We start from the raw sequence: 18,009 nt of genomic DNA, 5'->3' as shown, positions 1-18,009 counted from the left end.
CAAAAGTGATAAAATGGCATAGAGTTATTCATACCACTGTACCAATGTCAATACCCCAGTTTTGATATTGGGATTATAGTAACATACAAGGAAAAAATTGGGAAAAACTATATTTAGGTTGCATAAGGCCTCTCTCTGCTATTTTTGCAACTTATTGGAAAACTATTGATATAATTATTCCAAAATGAAAAGTTAAAAAAAAAAAAAAATCACACACTTACATACACAAAGAAATAAAATGAAACGGTCAATTTTATTCAAATTCTCCAAAATTTATACTAAATACATTGTTTCTAAAAGGTTTCACCTTCATATAATGGTTTTATTATTTCGCCTTTCTTTTAAAGGTTTTTCAATTTTTCTGTATAGTTCTTCAGTAGAAGCCAGAGTCCTGAGCTGCCCAGTTAGGAGCCTAAAATACACAGAGAGAAATCAACAGGGTGAAAAGAAATAATTTCAGAAAAGCCAACTTCAAAAAAAAGTGACACTAGCATTTTTTTAGCCACACTTCTGCCAATCTATTCTCTACAACTTTAACAACTTCTGCAATTACTAAATGTGAGGTGTTTCAGAACAACACAACAAAATACCATCTGATATAGTTTTTGACCAATTATAAAGTATAACAATGACAATATTATACCCAAAACAATACAACTTAACCCTTAAGCATACAGAAATAACTACACGATAGTTATTTTTCAGGCTCAGTTAATTCTACACTTGGATGGAACAGGCAAGGACAATAATGTTTAAAACTGAAGGACTATGCTAAGGACACAAATCTGTTACTAAAACTTCAATCAGATGAGATCCTTGAATGCAGCTCGACTGTTTTCTAAAAACTTTCTACCCTCCAGCTATAAGTAATCATAATGCCTGAAAAGTACTAGGGGTAGTTTGGAATCCCAAAATTTCAAGGCTATACAAATTCCTTTAATATCTAATAGGCAGGATTTCTACCCAAAGTGGAAATCTATTTTTCTGACACTTAAATATGAGTATCAGATAAAATCAAATTTTGTAAAATCAACACTAACATAATAAGATCAACATTTTTGCAGAAGTAGTTCTTTAAAGGAACACAAATTTCAAGCACTTGAGAGAGAGATAACACATGTAACTTATCACTGCCAGTATCAAAATGATGTGTTGAAAACACTAAGGAAATGACATAATGAAGGCACACAGGAAGGGTAAGAGAAAAAAACACCCAATTGTAATAAAACTAGGAACACATAATTTTATTTTTTTGTTTCCTAACTAACGCATAAAACATCTAAGAAAGATCTTTTCAGTTTAGTGATTCTTAAATAAAATTACCCCCAAATACAAAATCAGACACAACCAAAATTAATTTGTTCTCAAATGATGCCCATGTAACAATTATATTATTTACTGCCAAATTTGAGACAACAGAAGATGTGTGGTTCTTACCTCTGACCTACTATTCTGATTAAGTTTCTTCTCAATATTCATGGCCAACATCTGGCTTCTAAATGAAAGGCTTTTGGTCTTTTCAATCACTTGCTGATAGGGTGAGACTGCATTGTTACCCATAACCACATGACCCTAAAATGAGACAGAAAAATTGGTCCTATAATGTTAACAACCGAGTTTCTTAAGTCATAAGTATGACATCACAACCTCCATGTATGTTGCAAATATTTGTATGCACAGTACAGATGACAAATTCATCCAACAACAGAAAAACAAGAGAATGCTGCTGCCTTCAAAAAAACTATTATATATTAAAACAAAAATTCTAGAATAAATGTCCTAACAAAAACTCCCCCCCAAAGTATAAAATAATTGGCAACTGATATCTAGTACATAGCATAGACAACACTCACTAATTTAGAATCAATCTTGGCATCCAGCCTTGCATTTCTAATCAAATTTACAATCCACCTTTCAGCTTCTTCTGGAGTCATGTTCAGTTTATCTGCCAACATGCTAATGAAAAAGAAAAAAGAAATAAAATGACATTAACTGAGTTAAAAACTTAGCTTTATATACACAGTTTCTAACCTATACTCTATATGGAAACTTTTAAGTACTTATGGGTCATCTTCTCTTAAATATTGTGACTCTTAAAATTGCATTGTTCATGTTTGTGCTATTTTCTTGAGCTGTTCACAATCTAGCTCATTTCACCTAACAGATTTAAGGTTCTTGACGGGAGGGCCCCATATTCTGTATTTATACAAATCCTTCTAGCTTCCATAAAAGTATCTTACTTAGTAGTGCTCCACTACTAATGATCTAAGGGAGAAAAATGTTGTACGATGTGTAATGATTATAGACATTAAACCCATTACAAGGAGCATCAGTAATTAAGAATAATAAAATGCAGCCCATAACTAAAATTCAGGGCTGCTAAATTTCATTTTCTTCTGCACTAAGGACATTCCCTTGAACTGTACACTGTAGATACCTAAATGGCCACTGAGTTTAAGGAAAAAGAGACATACATACATACAGAGAAAACACAAACAGAGGAGAAAGGGAAGGAGAAAGATGACAGACACCAAGACCCTGATTTAAAGTCTTTGATGTCATCAACCAATTTGCACTTTCTAATTAATGATCAGAGGCCTCTTGAAAAAGAGGCCACTGCAGGCCTTAATTTATCAGGATTAACACAAACACAAGCCTTCGTAGCAGGTCAGTCAGTCAGTCAAACAATGAAAGAGTATCTATGTATGCATGTATAATATTTAAAAGGATGGTATACATATATGCATATACAGGTGAAGTGAAGTGAAGTTGCTCAGTCGTGCCTGACTCTTTGCGACCCCATGGACTGTAACCTACCAGGCTCCTCCCTCCATGGGATTCTCCAGGCAAGAGTACTGGAGTGGGTTACCATTTCCTTCTCCAGGGGATCTTCCCGATTCCAGGCAGACACTTTAACCTCTGAGCCACCAGGGAAGCCCCAAATATAGGTGTTTATACACAAATATTAACTCTCCTCTTTCACTTGTCTTCAATGAAGATATTATACACTTGCCAGGTCTTCTAATATTATCACTACTTTGATGAAAAAAACTAGAATATCAAAATTCCTAATCTAACAGCACTCCCAATTTTAAAGTATAAATTTGTAATACACTGGAAATCATATAGCTATGTAATTGCAGAAGTCTTAATCCAAAAGTAATCAATCAAGTTAACAAAAATACCTTAATGGAAATAATATAATCTGAGCTATCTCTATTCCATGTTTACTGACAAAGAGAAGAATTTCGTTCCAAATGTAAAAAGTTAGGCTATCATTAAAGTTACTGCTAAATCAATGAAGGCAATCATTTAAAATTTATCCCTAAAATAAGCTTGAAGTTAAAAAACATCATGACGATGAGTATGAGCCAACTCGACCATAAAACTCCTTGGATTTACATGTCAAATTCTGTTCTCTTTTTATGATCAATTTTGCCTTAAGTACGCATTCTCAGCAAACAAAGAACAATTACTCCATGACTACTACTTCAATTTCATGATCAGGTTTCATTTTATTCTCTTTATCATTGTTCTCTAAGCAAACCCTATTTATGTTACTAAAAATAGGGAAGTATGTCATTTTACTGAAACAACAAGGCATTTTTTTGACTAGGAAAAATTCCTGAAGCTGGTGTTTCCTATGGCTTCTCAATAAACTCCGTGTTTTTCCTACTGGTACTTGACTTATTTTAGAAATGTGTACATTTCATTTTCTTCTGCACTGCTAAAGTAAGCAATTGCCTAATACTTTTAGCTGAAGCTGCTACTCTAAAGGTAAAGAACATATTTTCCAAAACATTATTTTATCAACTCCTGTAACAATTTCTCTTTTGTATGTCTCCTCCATTCCCCCAAAATACAACTCTTTAAAGTGAAGCCAAGACCATTTTACTCTGAAAAGCACAAATGAAACAATCTGTACTAAATATATTAAAACTCCAATCTTCAAGATCTCCATATACTGTTTTTAAAAAACAGATATGTTATTCCTAGTAGCTACTAACTGGATATAGTCAGTTTTTAAAAGATTTTTAAAACTATAAATAAAAGCTCTTTATGGAGGCTGTTTACATAATTAAAATTATAATGAAACATTCAGGGTTACTTTATTGGATACTATAAAGTGACTAAGAACTCAAGCAGATAACCAAAGCCTTATAGTTGCATAATGTCTGCTGTGCTTAGTCACTCAGTTGTGTCTGATTCTTTTCGACTCCATGGACCGTAGCCCGGCAGGAGTGGGTAGCCATTCCCTTCTCAAGGAGATCTTCCTGATCCAGGGACCAAACCCAGGTCTCCTGCATTGCAGGCAGATTCTTTACCATCTGAGCCATTGAGAAGTCCTACCAATTATCTCTTTAACCACTGACTCTAATCGAAGTTCCCTACCAAACTACTTTCACCTTGAAAGACTCTCCTCTCCCACCAACCAGACTAAACCTCACTGTTCATTAACTATGACATGTTTTAAACCACCTCAGGGTCTTTGCAAATGCTGTGCCTTTTGTTTCAAAGGCTAATATCCCTTTTTCTTCACTTAGCGATGTGTTATATGGGTATCAGAGAAAACAGTACCCTCATTGGCCTTCCAAGACACTTCTCCCAACCATTATGTATCTGTTTGATGTTTTCACCATTCTCTGTTTTTTGCAGAGCATTCATTGTCTCTGGTAACTTAGATGGTGAGGAATCCATGTGCAATGCAGGAGACCTGGGTTTGATCCCTGGGTGGGGAAGATCCCTTGAAGAAGGGAATGGCTACATACTTCAGTATTCTTGCCTGGAGAATCCCATGGTCAGAGGAGGCCGGCAGGCTACAGTCCACGGGTTCGCAAAGAGTTGTACACAATTGAGCAACTAACACTTTCACTTTCATAGAGCTGCAGTTGTGTAACTGAGTATCTTGTTTAATGATAGACTGTCCATGTAACCCAAGAGCATGCACCACAGCTTCCCCGTTCATTTCTATATATCCAGCAATTAGCACAATGCCCAGTAGAGAGGAGGCAATTAATAAAAACTTACTGTCTGATTCCTACCCTAGTTACTACCCCAGTGCTGGCTTTGTGACTGTTTCATAATATTCTAACTAATCTGCCTCTTGAGTCTCACCTTATAGTTGCCAGCTTAGTCCTAAAGCCCAACTACCAGCTTATTCCTAAATTCCTTTCAAAAATATGAGCCCTTCTACCAAAACAATAAAATTCAAACTTCCAAGTTTCATGGTTCTCTACAATTTAGCTACAATTGAACTTTTCAGCCTTCTTCCTCATGAATACCACAGCCCATCCAAACCAAACCAATTCTTTTCCTTTCCTGTCACTTATTCAACAAAATATGAATTGTGTTAGATGCTTGTGACAACATACAGTCTGTCTTCCACTTTTATAAAAGTTTAAAGCTAGGGTTGGGGAGTAGGGGACAAGCACCTAATCCTCCAAATATATAAACTATTTTAAGTGTAAGAAGGAAAAGGAGGAAGAAGCTATGTGAGTGTAAAAGGGTTTAACCAGTTCTAGTTTGGAGGTTTGGGGATAATTTATGTATGGAAATGTTTAATGTCAAGTTATAAAACAAAAGAAAGACAATTTTATTCTGTATAACTCTACTTAGAATTTTCTATTCTTCTTCTTTCTTTACATACATATTTTAAATCTTGTACTCCATCATGGCTGGAGCAATCTGGTAACATGTTTAAGACCCACAAACGTGTGCCTGCTCTGACTCATGACACCATTTTGAGGATTTACTGTTTTGCAATGTGCTTGCTGAACCTCTACTTATTAAATCAAGTCAAAGAAAAATCTGAAATAAGGTCTGAAAAGTATTAGTAAATTATTGATACCTTCTCAGATTATCTAGGCTACCAAATACTTTAAGAATAAGAGAATGTGGCAATAATCCATTTTAAGTAACAGGAAAATATACACAGTAAAAGACATTAAATGACAGAGGGAAGTTCTCTAAGTCCACAATTCTCTTACATTTTGCTGATTTTATGAAAAAAAAAAAAAAAAAAAAGTAAAAGATTAAAAAAAAAAATCTTATTAAAGCTTGAAGAAACAAAAATTTGCCTTTAGCTATCCTACACCATGCTTATTTTGTGTTACTTAAAAGAATTCAGTTTATCAATTAAAAGACAAAATATATCAAAAGGCAGAATTTCTGGGGGAAAAAAATCCTAATTCAATCTAAGTTTCAAACTCAAAAATAACTTCCAGATTATTCAGATAACATTAAAATCGCAACCTTGTCTGCAGGCAGCTTAAAGAAGACATTTTAGGTTTAAAAACTTATATTTAAGACATGACACGATTTAAAACTCTGAGAACACAGGTGAAACATTTCCTAACATAAACCATACTGTTTTCTTAGGTCAGTCTCCCAAGGCAATAAATATTAAAGTAAACAAATGGAATGTAATCAAACACAAGCTTTTGCATAGTAAAAAAAACTAAACAGAAAGCCAATCTATTGACTATGAAAAATACTTGCATATGATGTGACTGACAAAGACTTAATTTCCAAAATATACAAACAGCTCATACAACTAAATAAGAACAACAAAAAACCTAATCCAAAAAATGGGCAGAAAACCTAAACAGACATTTCTCCGAACACATACAGATAGCAAATAATTGCTAATTATTAGAGAAATGCAAGTTAAAATTACAATGACCACCAGTCAGAATGGCCACCATTAAAAGTCTACAAACAAATAATGGAGATGGTGTGGAGAAAAGGAACCCTCCTATGCTGTTGATGGGAATGTAAACTGGTGTGACCACTGTAGAAAACAGTATAGAAGTTGCTCAAAAAACTAGAGTTGCCATATGACCCAGCAATCCCACTCCTGGAGATATAGCCAGACAAATAATTCAAAGAGATGCACGCACCCCTATGTTCACAGCAGCACTATTCACAACAGCCAAGACATGGAAACAACCTAAATGTCCAATGACAGATGAACAGATAAAGATGTGGTATATATACACAAGAGAATACTGCTCAGCCATAAAGAAGATTGTGAAATAAAGCCATCTGCTGCAACATGGATTGACCTAGAGATATACTAAGTGAATTAAGTCAGAAAGAGAAACATAAATACCGTATGATTTAACTTACATGTGGAATCTAAAATATGACACAAATGAACTTATCTATGAAACAGACTTAAAGTCACAGAGAACAGACTTGTGGCTGCCAAAAAGGAGGAGGGCTGGGGGAGGGATGGATTGGGAATACAGGATTAGCAGATGCTAACTATTAACTAGAGAATGGATAACCAACAAGGTCCTATGAAAAAAACAGCACAGGGAACTATATTCAATATCCCATAATAACCCATAAAGGAAAGGAATATGAAAAGGAATATATATATATATATTTGTTGAATTTGTTATAATTTTATATATATATAAATGAATCACTTTGCTGTATAGAAATTAACACATTATAAATCAACTATACTTCAATAAAATAATATTGGAGTGGGTTGCCATTCCCTTCTCCAGGGGATCTTACCCACCCAGGAATTGAACCCAGGTCTCCTGCATCGGAGATGGATTCTTTACCAACTGAGCTATCAGGGAAGTCCATATATAAATTAATCACTTTACTGTACAGCAGAAATTAACACATTATAAAACTTCAATAAAATAGATACATTAAATATTTTGTGTAAATCCCTTATTCACACCTTTTAGTTGAAAAGCTCTCCTGCTCAAGTGACACAAGATACTGAAATTTTTTTTAATGTGGATCATTTTTTAAAGTTTTGAATTTGTTACAATATTGCTTCCTTTTTTATGTTTTGGTTTTTTGGCCCCAAGGGATATGGGATTTTAGCTCCCCAACTAGGGATCAAACTTGCACTCCCTGCACTGAAAGGTGAAGTTTTAACCCCTGGACTGCCAGGGAAGTCCTTGAATATGTTAAGTAAGTAACACGTAAAACCCCAAGTGCATGCTTAGTCATTCAGTCATGTCTGACTCTTTGCAAACACATGGACTGCAGCCCACCAGGCTCCTCTGTCCATGGAATTTTCCAGGCAAGAATACTGGAGTGGGTTGCTATGCCCTCCTCCAGAAGACCTTCCCAACACAGGGATCGAACCCAGGTCTCCCACACTGCAGGCGGATTCTTTACCATCTAAGCCACCAGGGAAGCCCAAAACCCCAAACATCCTTTCCCAAATCTTGACAAAAAAGAACAAAGCTGGAGGCTTCACATTCCTTGATTTCAAACTATATGACAAAGCTATAGTAATCAAAACAGTATGCTACTGGCATAAAAATAGACACACAGATTAATGGAACAGAATAGAGAGCTCAAACTGAAGCATATATGGTAAATTAATTTATGACAAAGGAGGCAAGAATATACAATGGAAAAAGAACAGTCACTTTCCAACAAATGGTGCTGGGAAAACTGGACAATTACATGCAAACAAATGAAACTGGACCAGTCCTCACTCCAGATACAAAAATTAACTCAAAACGAATTAAAGACTTGAACTTTAAAACCTGGAAATATAAAACTTTAAAAAACAGACACACACACAAGCAGTAAATTCTTGACATACGTCGTTGTGAGGATTTTTTACATCTGATACCAAAATAAATTCAAACACAAAGGTAACAAAAGCAAAAATAAACATCAAACTAAAAAGCCCCTGCACAGTAAGGGAAACTATCAACAAGATGAAAAGTAACCTACCAAGTGGGAGAAAATATTGCAAACCACATATATAAGGGGTTAATATCCAAAATACAGAAAGAACACATATCAACTCAGTATTTAAAAAAAAAAAAAAAAAACCCACCAAACAATTTGATTTAAAAATGGGCAGAGGACCTGAATAAATGTTTTTCCAAGGAAGACATACATAGGGCTAAGAGGTACATGAAAACATGCTTGACATCACTAATCATCAGAGAAACATACACAAATCAAAACAATGATATCATCTCATACCTGTTAGAATGGTTATCATTAAAAAGGTAAGAAGTATTAGCAAGAATGTGGAGAAAGGGAAACTCTTGATGCATTGCTGGTAGTTAAGTAAATTGGTACAATCACTATGGAAGACACTAAGTGGATTCTTCAAACAATTAAAAATAGAACCCAGCTAAAAATAGAACCCAGTATGACCCAGCTATTCCACTTAAATTTATCTGAAGGAAATGAAAATTCTAACTTGAAAAAATATAGGTAAACCCATGTTTACTGCAGCATTACTTATAATACCAAGCAACCTAAATGGCCATCAGTGGATGAATGAATAAAGAAAATGTGATTACACACACACAGAGTTATTTAACCATTAAAAAAATGAAATTGTACTATCTGCATGTTGAGGGCAGTATGCCAAGTGAATTAAGCCAGACCAAAAACAAACAAACAAACAAACAAACAAATACCACATGATCTCACTTATATGTGGACTCTAAAACAAAACAAAAAATGCTCACGGATACAAAGAAGAGATGGGGTGGGTGGGACTGGATGAAGGGTCAAAAGGTACAAACTTCCAGTTATAGAATAAATAAAGCCATGGAGTATAATGTATAGCATGGGGACTACAATTAAGAGTAAATCTCATCACAAGAGAAAAAAACTGCAACTATGTGTGGCAATGAACGTCAAGTACACCTATTAAGGTGACCATTTCACAATATATACAAATATCAAATCATTATGTTGTACACCTAAAACTAATGTTCTGCTATATGTTAATTACATCTCAATTTGGCAACTCACTCCAGTGTTCTTGCCTGGAGAATCCCAGGGACGCGGGGAGCCTGGTGTGCTGCAGTCTATGGGGTCGCACAGAGTCAGACACGACTGAAGTGACTTAGCAGCAGTAGCAGAACAAAAAGTATCATTAATATCCTTAGTAAAATTAAAAACTGTGGAACTGCATTCATAAAATAAGAACAGAATGCTATACAAAATATTCAGAAAAAGAAGAGTGACAGAGGTCTTTCTTTCGGAAACTGAAAAATAACATCAGAGACTATTTTTAAACCACAGAAGATTTCTCTGGGAGAAAATCTCCCAGATTGTAGAAAACAAAGATAATATGATGGAAAATAGAGAAATGATAAGAAAATTGGAAGTCTGATCCAGGAGGTCTAATACCTGAATAACAGAAGTTCCAGAAAGAATAAACAGTGAACATAAAGAAGAAACTGTTAAAGAAATAATTGTAATTCAAGAAAAATTCCCAGACCTGGAGGCCATGAACTTCTAAATTTAAAGAGTCCAATATGAAGAACTGATCTCCTTAAAAGGAAATAAAACCAGTCAATCCTAGAGGAAGTCAACCTGAATATTCACTGGAAGGACTGATGCTGAAGCTCCAACACTTTGTCCACCTGATGCCAAGAGCCAACTCATTAGAAAAGACCCTGATGTTGGGAAAGATTGAAGGCAAAAAGGTGAAGAGGGTGGCAGAGGATAAGATGGTTAGAAAGCATCACTGACTCAATGGACATGAACTTGAGCAAACTCCAAGAGATAGTGGAAGAGAGGGAAGTCTGGCATGCTGCAGTCCATAGGGTTGCAAAGAGTCGGACACAACTTCGTGACTAACAGCAACAATAAACATGAAAAATTAAAACAGACCTATACAAGGGCATTGTCACTGTAAAATTTCAGACAACGGGCACCAAAAAACCTCCCTCCTCCCCATTGCTAGAGAGGAAAACAAAACACCTGTACAAAAGACGTTGTTGCTGCTAAGGCGCTTCAGTCGTGTCTGACCCTGTGCAACCCCATAGACGGCAGACCACCAGGCTCCTCCGTCCATGGGATTTTCCAGCCAAGAGTACTGGAGTGGGTTGCCATTGCCTTCTCTGGTATAAAAGATGAGGAATTAAAAAAAAAAAAAAAAAGTCTTCTGACTTCTACAACAAAATTCTGGAGTAGTTTTCAAATGAGAGTACCATGCCTAGCAATACCATCACTCAAGTATGAAAGTAAAATACAGAATTTCAGATGTGAAAAAAATTTACCTTCAAAGCACCCTACCTTATAAAGCCACTGAAGAATATGCTTTACCAAGTAAGATAATAAAGGAATGCATAATATTATGTCCAAGTCCAGATTTTTTGAGGAAGATAAAACTGATAGAAAAATCAATTTTGAAAAGAGGTTTATAAACTGGCAAAGAGTCTGAAGCGGAATTAATGAAAAAGTCATTAAGGAAAACAACAAAGCAAATGGCGGGAAAGTGGCCAGTATCAATTCCAGAGAAAACAAATATTGAATACTAAACATACTACAAATCTACCTTATTTGAAACAAGGTGCTAAATTAACTCAGCACTTACTTGATGTTAAGTTCAGACACTAACACACAATTTATAAAAGATTAAAGAGTTGAGAAAAAGTCCCAGAAACAAGTAATAATTTCAAATACAATATGGATGGCATTTCAAGTAAGTGGGAGAAAACAGTTTTTCAATAAATCATGTGGGCTATTTTGGGGACAGGGAGAGGAGCTACTTTCTATTTCCAAATAAATCCTCGATGGATTCAAACAGAAGAAATAAAGTCACAGAGGTCCTAGAAGAAATTAGGTAAATAGCATATAAACCTATTATGAGAAAGAACTTTTAAATAAAATACAGTCAGTACCATAAAGGAAAAGCTTAGTAATAACTGACTAAATATGTAAATCATTCCTTTGGCATGTGTGTGCATGCTCAGACATTGTGACCCCATGGACTAGCCCAGTAGGCTCCTCTGCCCAAGGAAGTTTTCAAGCAAGAATATTGGGAGTGTGTTGCTATTTCCTACTTAAGGGGATCTTCCTGACCCAGAGATCTTCCCGACCCTGTGTCTCCTGCATTGGCAAGCGGATTCTTTAATACTTTGCCACCTGGGAAGCCTTCATTCCTTTGGGGCAAAGGGGAAAAAAAGAGAATCCTAAGTGCTACTTTAAGGCATAAAAAAAATAATTATTTTATCCTCTATTCAATTTCATTAGTAAAACATACTCATAACTCTTAGCACAAAATGAGATACTTTTCTTCTTTCTGGAAAGGCATTAAGACCAGTCATCCCACCTAAGAACATAAGGTATATAAACCTAAATCTAGAGAACCAATTAGGCTTTCATCAACTCTAGGCTGACTGTCTATCAGGTTTTCAATGACTAATCTTTTCGACAGTTCTGAACCCTTTTCCATAGCCCTTACCCTGATGTATCTTAACAAATAAAGATTTGGGGTCCAGAATTTCAGAAGCTTATCAATTACCTGTTTAATAACCTGGGTTTCCAAATTTTAGTTGATAAGCACAACTTATTTAAAAAAATACTGACTTAAGCCATTATAGTCATGGAAATCTCTGGCCTGTTTTCCACTGAAGACTGTGGCTAACTATTTTATATATCCAAAGAGCTCCAGTCTTTTATAAGGATATCCTATGACAATTAATTAAAAAGTAAGTGTTAAGTGTAAACTGTATTTAACTGTAAGATTAGGAGTAAATAGGAGAAAGAAAACAGGAGAAAACTTAGACATGAAATGCTCTGTATGACAAATGAAAATTCTCACTGAATTTACTAACATCTCATTAGTCAAAAATGACACTATATTACTTGATAATTAACACAGAAATACAATGATAATGACTGTTAAAAACAATCTCCATCTGGAAACACACCTTTTATCTCTAATATCAAAGTATAATTAAGTATAAATTGCTATATGGTAATAAGGCCTTTAAGAAAAATATTAAGATCTAAAATGTTATTGAATAAAATAAGCAAAGTGGAATGACTTCATAACTTAAATGCAAGAGCAGTTGGCAAATACATACTTTTGTGAAAAGCCAAAACTAACCCCCATAGGGAAATTATATTAATGTATGCTCCAACATGTTTATCATACACATTCAAAATATTACTTCCATACTTTGTTTTTATCTACAACTGAAAACTGGTCCAAGGATTATTCTAGAACAGCTTTTAAATTTCAGACAGACTGTATCTGATAAACTATTCGGCTATACTAAATTAAATCCCACCACAGTAATCTTTTTTGACAGATGTTGCATACTTCATGGTAAACAGATTTGTAACTTATCCTATAAATCTATAGGGCTGTGTATAAACTGATAAAAACATTCTTAACATACATTTTTATAAAGATAAGACTATCACATGTGCCATTTAGTGAAGAATCCTATCAACAGAGAATGTTCCAAATCACAAATGGAAAGGGTTATTTAATAAACAACCATGGGCTTTAAAATGCGTAGCATTTGATATGTGTCCACTAGGGGAAAGAAAGCAAGACAGAGACAAATCCTTCCCCCTAGCCCTAAAAAAGATCAAATATCAAATAACTAAATTAATTAGAAGCAGAGATAGGCCAGCGTAAACTAGTAAATGGAGTGATTTGTCATAATTAGTATACGATGGAAGAGTCTACTTAAAGATATTTTAGAGAGCTATCAGGGTTCAGTGAAACTTCAATCCAAATTACTTCTCTAATTTTTCTGTATACAAATTATGTCCATGTTATTCTAATTACTCTGTATTTTTCTTCAAAATGCCTATTCTAGTTATAATCTTATCTTTATTTAATATCTGTTTCTTCCTCTGGATTTTAAGCTCTGAGGCTGTGTTCTCTACTTTCTATCTAGTGCCTGGCACTCACTCACATCTGTAATATTTTCTTCTTTCAAAAATTTTCATAGTTAAACTATTAACTAATTATATCATACTATATCAAACTCTTAACTAATTATATCATAATCTGTATCATATGCATGGACTACCCCGAACACTACTTTTTAAAAAGTTCTACACATCCTTTAAATGACAGAATTACAGAAATAGCAAACAGGTGAATGGTTGCCAAGGGTTCATAAGAGCGAGAAGGAAGTGGGTACAGGTATAAAAGAGCAATCTGAGGAATTTGTGTGGTGTCAGAAATGTTCTATATCTGAATGTATCAATATCAATAGGGTGGTTGTGTATTTTACTATGGTTCACCAAATGTTACCATTGAAGGAAATTGTAAAGGGCACAGAGGATTTCTTCATTAATTCTTACATCAGAAATATTGAGAGGAGCTCTGAAAATTACAGGTGCTGAGATCTGCCCCTTTCCATTCTGAGAATGCTTTAATTTTTTAGGGGTTGGACCTGGGAAGTTTTAAACCAGATTCTCAAGTCTTGATCCCAGAGATTCTGATTCAGAAGGTCTGTGGTAAAGCCAGAAAAATCCATTCTTAAGTTTAAGTTATACTGGTGGTTTTTTAAGTTCTCCAGATGATTCTGATGCATAGCTAGGTTTAAAAACCTCTGAACTAGAGAACAGTAATTTTTTCTATGTACTGTTTGAATGTAAACAATAGCTAGTTTGGTCATTATCATGGATTCCAAGTCCCTGGTGTCTGACTGAAGATATTTGCTATATTTATAAAAGCCCAACTCAGATGCTTAACATTATTCCAGTCATATTTCTAACCCATTAAAGCAGTTCTAAAAACATGAAGAAGCCTAGGCCCCTGGACTGAGTCCTATTGACCCCCATACTCTCTGGTACCACCCCCCAAACCTTACAATCTGAGATATCACTGTTGCACTAAGAAGAACTGTTTATTCACATGAAGCTATACGTTATGCTTGTCCTCTACCCTGTTAATTCACTGCATACTAAAAATATTCAGTCACTCATTTTTCAATCCATTACCCTAGCAGGCTATAACTATGTGCCTAAAAAAATTTTGTGACCTGATGCAATGGTTCTCAATCTTGCATGTGCTTTGGAATAATCACCCTAACTGCAACAGTAAAGTAGCCCTATTCAGTGTAACACAGAAGCCCTACACAGCATAACACAGAAAATTAGATTCAGAAAGTTTGTGGTGGCTTCAGGGAATCTATAGTTGTAAGATAAAAAACAAAACTCTACAGATTCTGCACAAAAAATGAAACACTGACTCATGGTTTTTTCCATCTTTATCCTCTGGCTCAAATGATACACTAATAACAAATTAGTCTAAATCGGCTATTTCTAAAAATATCAATTGCGCACAATGAAAAAAAGAATTTATAACCAGGGTCAAGACAATGAATGCCAGAGAGCTATTAGCTCAGAATCTTGCATTAAATAAGACCTAAGCTGCTTAATGTCTCTGAGCCTTCAGTTTCTCAGCTATAAACGGGGAGCTACAAAACAAAGGAGTTGTACTGAATCAGTGTTGCATAAAACTGGGTTTCCAGAGTCAGTCATATGGTTCCACGGAGTCAGGAGGAAAGCAGAACAGAAGTGCAGGCAAAACAAAGTGAAAGGGCTCTTCCTTTATCTGCTTGTGCATATACATAAATATGTATGCTTACATAGATAATACTGCATTTCAGGACTAATGACTGTTAGGAATTTCCATGCATTCCTTAAGGGAACTAGATTGGGAACCAGATTTTTAAAATTGTATCAGTATATCTGCTAGCTATAATAAAGTACTAAATAAGGTCAAAGCTTCAACTCCCAAAGGAAAAGACCCATGTTCACACTAGAATTCTAACTCTAAATAACCACTTCAATGACAACCCACTAAAATAAGGCAAGCAATAATGGATGACTTAGTGAAAATCAAAGGCTCTAAAGAAAAACTTCGGTGTACATACAATTCCTAAGAGGCAAACATTAACGTAGTAAGTTTTTAAACATTTAAGGAGCATTTACTGTTTGACTTCATCTGTGGTCAAGGGGCACTGCCATTTTTCAATTTCTAATACATAAAATCAGTTTCTAATAAGTTACGTAAGTTTCACAATTTTTTCCCCAACAATTTCTTCACACAACAGAGAAAATTTCAATTGAAATTCTCCATAACTTTTCCATGTTTCAACATTTTAGGATGTCACAGGAGTTTACTATGAGAATTCAAATATATAATTAAATAAAATTAATTCAATTAACTGAAATAATTACCAAATGTGGTCTTTTCAACAGCATTTCCAATTTACTAAGGACTAATTCCTTAAGTGAACTCCTGTTGAAAACCATTCTAAAACTGGTCATCGCTCTTTTTTCCCTATGTAATGGTATAAAAGTATTCTTTTAAAAGGTAACTCTCTGACAATCATAATACTGCCTTCAAGTAATTTTCAAAAATCATGCTTTCCCACACATATAGAAAATAAGAAGGATCTGAAGCATCCCAGAATTCAAACAAAAGTTAGGATTTTTAATAAATCACTATGACATTTCCTTTTTCTACTATAGCACAGAGAAATACAATAGAAATCCAATTAACTGGAATCCTGGTAACTGCAACTTTACAATAAATGAAAAGTTTATAGGAATTTAAAAGTAGAAAGTATAAATTAAATAAGTATTCTTACTTAATGCTGATACACTGATGGATGCGACAGAAAGTCTCAAATATGAAGAGACGGGCATTTTCAATGAAATCCTCAAGACAAGCCACCAAGAAGAAATCATTCACTAGTACCTATATGAATAAAATATAAGAGGAAAAAATTATAAGTGCTGATGAGCAATTTTAAAAATTTGTCTCAAATATGTTTTTTGTTCTTTACTCATTATTCCTTTCACTACAACTCTCTCATCTAATATCACAGGTTCTACTTCATAGCACTTTTCACAACACTATATTCAAGTCTCTAAAAATGCAAATAAGAAGAAAATGAATGCTAAAAACTACATTTCCTTGTTCCACTGATGACCTGATCAGCCTTATGACAAAGAAGCTTTGTCCTGTCATTAATCTATAGAAATGCTCTGTAGATAATGTATTTCCAGCTTTTTAAAGTAGATATGGACTAAAGATATGCATACTTCTGTGATAATAAGTAGAGCGGAAAGCCACAGGAGAAAAAAATTCAAAGGGTGACACCTATTTCACAGATGTATCATAATTAAAAGAGAATATTTTAACTTCAAGAACAGAAACCAAGTGCCCCACTGCCTGGCACGGCCTAGATACTTAGTATTACAATAAACACCAATATTTAATAATGTCACATTTGACTGCATGTACACAAGTTGTTATACTATATATACCCAAGTTGTTACAAATTTTGTTCAATGTTTGAAAATCATCTCTAAAGGTATACTTACTTACACATTTGGTAAATGCATTTAACAAGCAATCCTTAGTTTTTCAAAACTTGCAAACTAACTTACTAAGAAAAAAGACTGTAAGCCCAACTTTTTCAGATGCTCTGACAGTACCTTAGTTTCTGCCAGCTAACAGAAGACACTAGTTTAAAAATTCACTCTTAGCTTGACTGATTTATAGCAAATGTTAAAATACAATCGTAAGAAAAATTTCAAATTAGGCCTGCTTATGTAACAAGCTGGAATCACAAATGTGATGTAAAACTTGATATAATCTTGCTTATACATATAAAGCATTTCACATATTTTTATTCATTCAGGATAAGACATGAAATTATGTGTGAATTTATAAAGCCCTTAATGTTTTAATTAACTGTTAACAAAAGGGGTAGACACATATTAATAACATTAGAAATGTCTTCGACCCAACACATTTCTAAACAGTCTGCCATTTTAAGATTAATAAACATTTCTGACATAATTAATAAAACCCTGTTAATTCTTATAATACCCCCAAATTAAAGAATTATTAATTTGTAAGCAAAAATGTATACTTACTGATTCACATTCCCTTAGCTTTTTCTGAGCCCCATCAAAGTCAAAATTAACATATAGGCATTCAACAAATTCTGTAATTGGGTCTTTATATGTGTAAGACTCCTGTAAAATTAAGTCAAAGGTTAAGCTGGATTTGATTCAACACTGTTTAGTAGTACACAGCCCCCAATCTTCCTATTTTCTCCTCCCTTACCATTAGTTTCTAACAAATTACCAAGTACTATCTTCTCAAAGCAACTGCTCATATCCTAATTCATAGCCACATCTTAACCTTATAATGCCTTCTAAACCAAGTTCTCTAAATGGTCATCCTAGAACCATTCCAAAAGCTTTCAAATT

The 18,009-nt window shown here is 34.4% G+C and overlaps 1 protein-coding gene across 1 annotated transcript in view; it reads right to left on the bottom strand.

Moving 5' to 3' along the window:
* Window positions 1-234: 234 nt before the first annotated feature.
* EIF3E (eukaryotic translation initiation factor 3 subunit E) overlaps window positions 235-18,009 on the bottom strand; it is a 48,293-nt gene continuing 30,518 nt past the window's right edge. Inside the window, exons 9-13 of the mRNA XM_055546425.1 lie at window positions 17,671-17,772; window positions 16,374-16,483; window positions 1,854-1,956; window positions 1,438-1,572; window positions 235-412 (exon numbers count right to left, since the gene is read on the bottom strand). Coding sequence (XP_055402400.1) covers window positions 374-412; window positions 1,438-1,572; window positions 1,854-1,956; window positions 16,374-16,483; window positions 17,671-17,772 — 489 coding nt within the window. The 3' untranslated portion in view covers window positions 235-373. The remainder of the gene's footprint in view (window positions 413-1,437; window positions 1,573-1,853; window positions 1,957-16,373; window positions 16,484-17,670; window positions 17,773-18,009) is intronic.

The sequence above is a fragment of the Bubalus kerabau genome, chromosome 14 (genome assembly GCF_029407905.1).
Source record: "Bubalus kerabau isolate K-KA32 ecotype Philippines breed swamp buffalo chromosome 14, PCC_UOA_SB_1v2, whole genome shotgun sequence".
In the NCBI taxonomy this organism is placed as follows: Eukaryota; Metazoa; Chordata; class Mammalia; order Artiodactyla; family Bovidae; genus Bubalus; species Bubalus kerabau.
This window is presented reverse-complemented; position numbering and strand designations above follow the sequence as displayed.